At 46.1% G+C, this 6,258-nt stretch overlaps 1 protein-coding gene across 1 annotated transcript in view; it reads left to right on the forward strand.

Moving 5' to 3' along the window:
- BIN1 (bridging integrator 1) overlaps window positions 1-6,258 on the forward strand; it is a 104,231-nt gene that overhangs the window by 53,866 nt on the left and 44,107 nt on the right. Inside the window, exons 3-4 of the mRNA XM_018554447.1 lie at window positions 2,476-2,485; window positions 5,016-5,149. Coding sequence (XP_018409949.1) covers window positions 2,476-2,485; window positions 5,016-5,149 — 144 coding nt within the window. The remainder of the gene's footprint in view (window positions 1-2,475; window positions 2,486-5,015; window positions 5,150-6,258) is intronic.

The raw sequence follows: 6,258 nt of genomic DNA on the forward strand, positions 1-6,258 counted from the left end.
TATTATTATTATTATTATTATTATTATAAAGCATTGTACGATTTGTGCATTTCTCCTTGTAAGAAATGTATTAAGTGCAGCTATTAAACTGTTGTAACACCGCTGGCCATACACGTGTAGTTTTTTCTCGTACAGTCACATCGGCTGAACGAGGAAAAGCTTGATTTCCCTATCTACATGATGGAGGAATCTCCCCTGCTTGGTTATTTGTATTGTGACAGCCCAACGTCTGTAGTTGTCAGAATACCCAACCACTGACTGCAGCTGATTGGGTGCAAATACTGATCATTTTCGGCCCGGCTCCTTCGACTTTTGTCAGAGTGGTGTCAACAGGAGGTCTTCCAGTTTATTGGATTTCAGTTCTTTCAATCATGGCACAGCACCCTGCCGGCCTTTCCCACTAGCCATGACATGTCTGCATTGCAATGAGAAGCACTGGGACTAAGGTCTGTGATGAAAGCTAAAAGGGTTTGTATAATTTCATTATCATGTTGATGAGGGGGGAGCGAGGAACCGGGGAAGCCAAAATATAATCAGATTTAACTTCAGCTTTAAAGAACACCGTGTTTTTATAAAACAAAGCCAGCAGTCTGTATTCACCTCTTTCGCCCTCCTATCCGGCTGAGGGATATCCCTTGGGGTCCTCACGTCTAATGCAAGTCGGTGGACCTGCATTAGGCATGTTGTCAGCGGCCCTTGTGGGAGCCCGGGGGAGAAGAGGCTGTGGGACCAATCTAGCAGCCAAGTGGGACTGAGGATCAGGGGAGAATATTTTCTTTATTTGCACCCCTAAACCAAATCAAGAAATTAACCCTTGCAGTGCAGGGGTAGTCCAAGTGCAAGGGTTAGTTTTTGAAAATCCTGGAGTTCCTCCTTAAATATCCTGCATGTTACATACACAGATCTATACACATCACATAAGAGGGACTATTGGGTGGAGAATGCGGGCAGCAGAAGGACGGTGCGGAGCTGTGTGGGATTCGGGAGGATGAGAAGAGTCGGATGATTTCATTCTGCAATGATTTGGTCAGGTGCTTGTAGGACTAGATCAGCCGTTCCTGGTAGGTGTCTTTCTAGAGATTTGTGCTTGTTTTTTGCTTCCCACACAGCAGCTGCTCCCATGTTTGTTTTTTTATGTTTTTTTTTTTTTTTTTTTTTTTTTTTTTTTTCTATCCTCCTTAAATATCCTGCATGTTACATACACAGATCTATACACATCACATAAGAGGGACTATTGGGTGGAGAATGCGGGCAGCAGAAGGACGGTGCCGAGCTGTGTGGGATTCGGTAGGATGAGAAGAGTCGGATGATTTCATTCTGCAATGATTTGGTCAGGTGCTTGTAGGACTAGATCAGCCGTTCCTGGTAGGTGTCTTTCTAGAGATTTGTGCTTGTTTTTTGCTTCCCACACAGCAGCTGCTCCCATGTTTGTTTTTTTATGTTTTTTTTTTTTTTTTTCTTTTTTTCTTTATCCTCACAAATTCTCCTTCCTGATGATGAGGGCGGCCTAAGTGATATGAAAATCACTGTCTTCTACTTTCCCATCAGCCATTGGAGGCTAAACGCTTAAAGGAGAACTATGAGGTCAGGGTTTTTTCCCCATAGTTTTCCTAAGGGTAACGGGAGAACACAAACTAGCTTTCTCCCGTGACCCAAAGCTCAGTATAGCTACAGCTCGCGGTATACTGAGACGCCGCAGCCGGAACGGATCCCGACATTGCTGTCGAGATCCACCCAGCTGCGGGATTGACAGTTGGCTCTGCCTATCTTGCCCTCTGCCTCTACCCGCCCCCCTGCAGGGAGCTGTGAGTGACAGTCATGGCTCTCTGCAGGGATAGATCGAGAAGTGAGCGAGCGGCGGTATGTGCTCGCTCAGTTCCCAAACTACTGAGCCTGCCTGTGACAGTTTCATTGTGACAGGTCGGCTCAGATCATGAGGCTGAGTGAAAATCACTCACCTCATAATTCTCCTTTTTAAGAACAATATGATCACCCTCCAGGCTACAAATCTCCTGACCACTAGGAAGGGGCGAAGGGGTTTCTTCTCAGTTATATCAGTCAGGGTCTGGAACTCGCTGCCACATGCTGTGATTTCGGCTGAGAGTGTGGAATCATTCAAGAGGCGATTGGACGATTTCCTCAGAGACCGAAATATACAGGGGTACAGATACCTATACACACGCACACATCCGTAGGACCATACACCTACACACAATAGGTTGAACTTGATGGACATATGTCTTTATTCAACCTCAAATACTATGTAACTGATTTGTTTGTTGTAGAGCATTGAGTTCAGAAAATGAAATGCTTCACAGAGGTGTATATATACAGTGTTTCCCTGAAAATAAGACACTGTCTTATATTTTTCACTCGGTCTTATTTTCGGGGTAGGTCTTATTTTTTTTTTCTTCAATGTACAACAATCCACACTACAAGTCTACATGTATTCAGGTACACAAATATGGTGATCAGGGCAATCGGGGTGCCGTACCTTTCCAAGAGCAATTTGCTAACTAATCGCTGGCCAAGATGAGCTGAGCGCACTTTTACTATGGATTCCTCACAGGCGGCGTGCATTTGGTTTCACTCCGCCTGTGACAGGAGCCGGCGCTATAGAGGAGGCATCGGCTTATGCGGCTCTGCTCCCTCCGGTGCCGCCTCGCTTCATCTAGCGTTGGCATCGCTGATCCTCAAGTTCCCCCTTATGCCACCACCATCCCTGGGAATGGTCACAACTAGGTCTTATTTTCGGGGTAGGTCTTATTTTCAGGGTGTATATATGTGTGTGTGTGTAGAAATAATTAATAGTATTACATTTCTAGCCACTTGCAACATTCTACAACTCTCATCCGTGCCACTAGTTTTTATTTGATGAATAGGCAGCATTCTCAGTGATGTCACCGGTCTCTAGTGAATGGGTAGGCTGCATTCTCAGTGATGTCACCGGTCTCTAGTGAATGGATAGGCTGCATTCTCAGTGATGTCACCGGTCTCTAGTGAAGGGATAGGCTGCATTCTCAGTGATGTCACCGGTCTCTAGTGAAGTGATGGGAACAAATGAATGCAGCCACCAAATATAAGAACTGGTAAGCTGCTATATTACGAATTATTATCCATTCCCCCTCCAAGCAGCATATACTTGTCTTTGCTGGTGCCTGTGATGCTTCATTCTCTGGCTGCCAGTGACTGGAAGTATGTGGCACTTCCAGGGTATGGATGAGCTTGTCACTCATTCTTCTGTCCTATGTACCTCATTATTGGTCAAGTGCTCTCATGGGCCTAAGAAGATGTCTGAAACCTGAGTGGAGCAATATGGGGAGGGGGTTGCAGATCAACAAAAAGTGAGCATAGGCTTCTGTAGAGAGGAGAGGCACATTTATATTTTAAGCCAATTTCTTTTTTTTCATTTAGACTAGAATAAGGAATGTCCCCGTCATGGTTGCATTTTTTTGCCATGTGTCACATTGGGGAGATTTCCATTCACTTTCTCAGAGAACCAACAGGAATTGAGCGGAAATCTTTCTACAGCGAGGAAAAAAAAAATCTGACAGTTGCCACCATAGGAAGATATCATCTTTCTTTTCTGTGGGCAAATCCAAAATTGTGGATGTTCCCTCACTTTCAGTGCTGGTGACTATGGACAACCAGACCTAGAATGTGGAGACTGAATCTCCCCAGTTGGGAGAACAATAAAAGAAAAGAGTTAGAGGAGAACTATGAGGTGAGTGATTTTCATCGGTAAGTGAGCGAACACATACCGGCGCTCGCTCACTTCTCGATCTATACCTGCAGAGAGCCGTGACAGGGGAGGGACTGGATTCCCCCCTCCCCTGTCCGATCCTCCAGCGCTGACTGGAGAAGCAGACGGGGGAGGGGCGGGTACAGCTGGCTCTGCCTCTGGATAGGCAGAGACAGCTGTCACTCACGCAGCTGGGTGGATCCAGACACAGTTGTCGGGATCCGCTCCGGCTGCGGCCTCTCAGTATACCGCGAGCTGCAGCTCGCGGTATACTGAGCTTTGGGTGACAGGAGGACGCTAGTTTGTGTCCTCCCGTTACCCTTAGGAGAACTATGGGGAAAAGCACTGACCCCATAGTTCTCCTTTTTTAAAGGTTCTACATTTTCCAAACTCTAAAACTAAAAAAGGTTTGGACTTTAGATACTTTTTAGGTGACCCTTGTAGTTTCTCTGAAGCTGCAGCTCGCGGTATACTGAGCTTTGGGTGACAGGAGGACGCTAGTTTGTGTCCTCCCGTTACCCTTAGGAGAACTATGGGGAAAAGCACTGACCCCATAGTTCTCCTTTTTTAAAGGTTCTACATTTTCCAAACTCTAAAACTAAAAAAGGTTTGGACTTTAGATACTTTTTAGGTGACCCTTGTAGTTTCTCTGCATGGACCATGACCTAAAATATGACTGAGAAGTAACAACGCTATTGTAACTCTATCCTATAAGAGTACATTGTGAATGTTGGTTCCCTCCTCAGAAATTCATATTTCAATTTTGAATGGTTCTCCAGCTTCTGTATATCTCTTAGGCCCCATTCACACCTATGCGTATTGTAATATGCGCGTCTGTTGCACGACCGTCACGCGTTTTTTTACCGCGATTCGCGGTAAAAAGTCGCGCGATTACAAAGGCTACTTGGCAGTATACAAATGGAAAACGCCCTACAAAACGGACCAATACGCAGCAAAGAACGCTCCGGGACCTTTTCATGCGTGGGCCGTTTTATAGTGCGTTCGGGACGGGCGGAAATACGGACAGGTGGGAACGATACCATTGACTACAATGCTATTTATTTTTTTTACCGTTTTGTAGAGCGTTCATCGAGCGTAGGACGCGCTACAAAACGGTCAGGTGTGAATGGGGCCTTAGACTTCTGAGCTCAGTCATCGCCACAGAATTTCTGACTCTGTCCCTCTGTTCAAGGCAATTTGGGGAATGAGGGGTTGTACTCCTTAGCCAAAGCCCAGGACATGTTATATTTTTGTTTCCTTCAGTTGCCACCAGTTCTGACCATTTATCGTGTTTTTTTAATCTTTTTTGCAGCTATGCATGAAGCTTCCAAAAAGCTAACCGAGTGTCTGCAAGAAGTCTACGAGCCCGAGTGGCCCGGCAGAGACGAGACTAACAAGATTGCAGAGGTAAGGCTTCGTCGTCTGGTGTCAGGTTCCTGGATACAGATCTCAGCTTGTGTTTTTCTTTACTAAATGAGGGTATATGGTTTGTTGCTGGTTTAAAGGAGAACTATAGGGTCAGGGCTTTTCCCCGTAGTTCTCCTTAGGGTAACGGGAGGACACAAACTAGCGTCCTCCCGTCACCCTAAGCTCCGTATACCGCGAGCTACAGCTCGCGGTATACTGAGACACGGCAGCTGAAGCAGATCCCGACAATTATGCCGGGATCCGCCCAGCTGGGTGAGTGACAGCTGGCTCTGCCTATCTAGAGGCAGAGCCAGCTGTACCCGCCCCCTCCCCTGTCCGATCCACCAGTCAGCACATGGCAGAGACCCGTGACAGGATCGAGAGGTGAGCGAACCCGGTATGTGTTCGGTCACTTCCTGATCTACTGAGCCGACCTGTGACAGTCTCATTGTCACAGGTCGGCTAGAACTATGAGGAGTGAAAAGCACCCCCCTCATAGTTCTCTAACACTTTATCATCTTGATGGTATATGTCAAGGAGTATTTATTTGCGTTAGAACTGCCTTTCTCCCAGTTCAAGTCAATGGCAATTCCAAAGCGGCGTAGGAGAACAACTGCAGGTCAAATGAACCTGTGAGGTTGCTCAGAATTAGCCCTGATTTGGACTCAGATGCAGGTTGAATGCATGTGAAAGTTCAGAGTTCATCACCATCTATACACACCCCCATTGATATAGGTTTTCCTTTCATGTATCAGTGCATCGGGGACGGGAAGAATGTAAGTCTTGGTGTTTAGAGCTTATATTCTAATGGGGAAGAGGAGATATAAGGGTCTGGCTTGTTGGAGACCATAGTCTGATGGGGAATTGGGGATATAAGGGTTCTGTTCACTTGAATGTGAAGTAGAACACCAGCAAAAACATTCTTAAGTTTTGGGTAGAGTAGGGATCATGGCCATTTGTGCTCCGCCGTTGGAGAAATTACCCTTCTCTGTTGGTCTTGGTGACTATGGCCTGTAGGATAGAACATGTTGGGAAATGTAACATGTTTTGTTATACAGCCTGACATTAAAACCAACCTTCTTCAATAACTTTACCCCATTCCCCCCCCC

Source organism: Nanorana parkeri, unplaced genomic scaffold (assembly GCF_000935625.1).
Source record: "Nanorana parkeri isolate BGI_ZX_2015 unplaced genomic scaffold, ASM93562v1 scaffold159, whole genome shotgun sequence".
NCBI lineage: Eukaryota > Metazoa > Chordata > Amphibia > Anura > Dicroglossidae > Nanorana > Nanorana parkeri.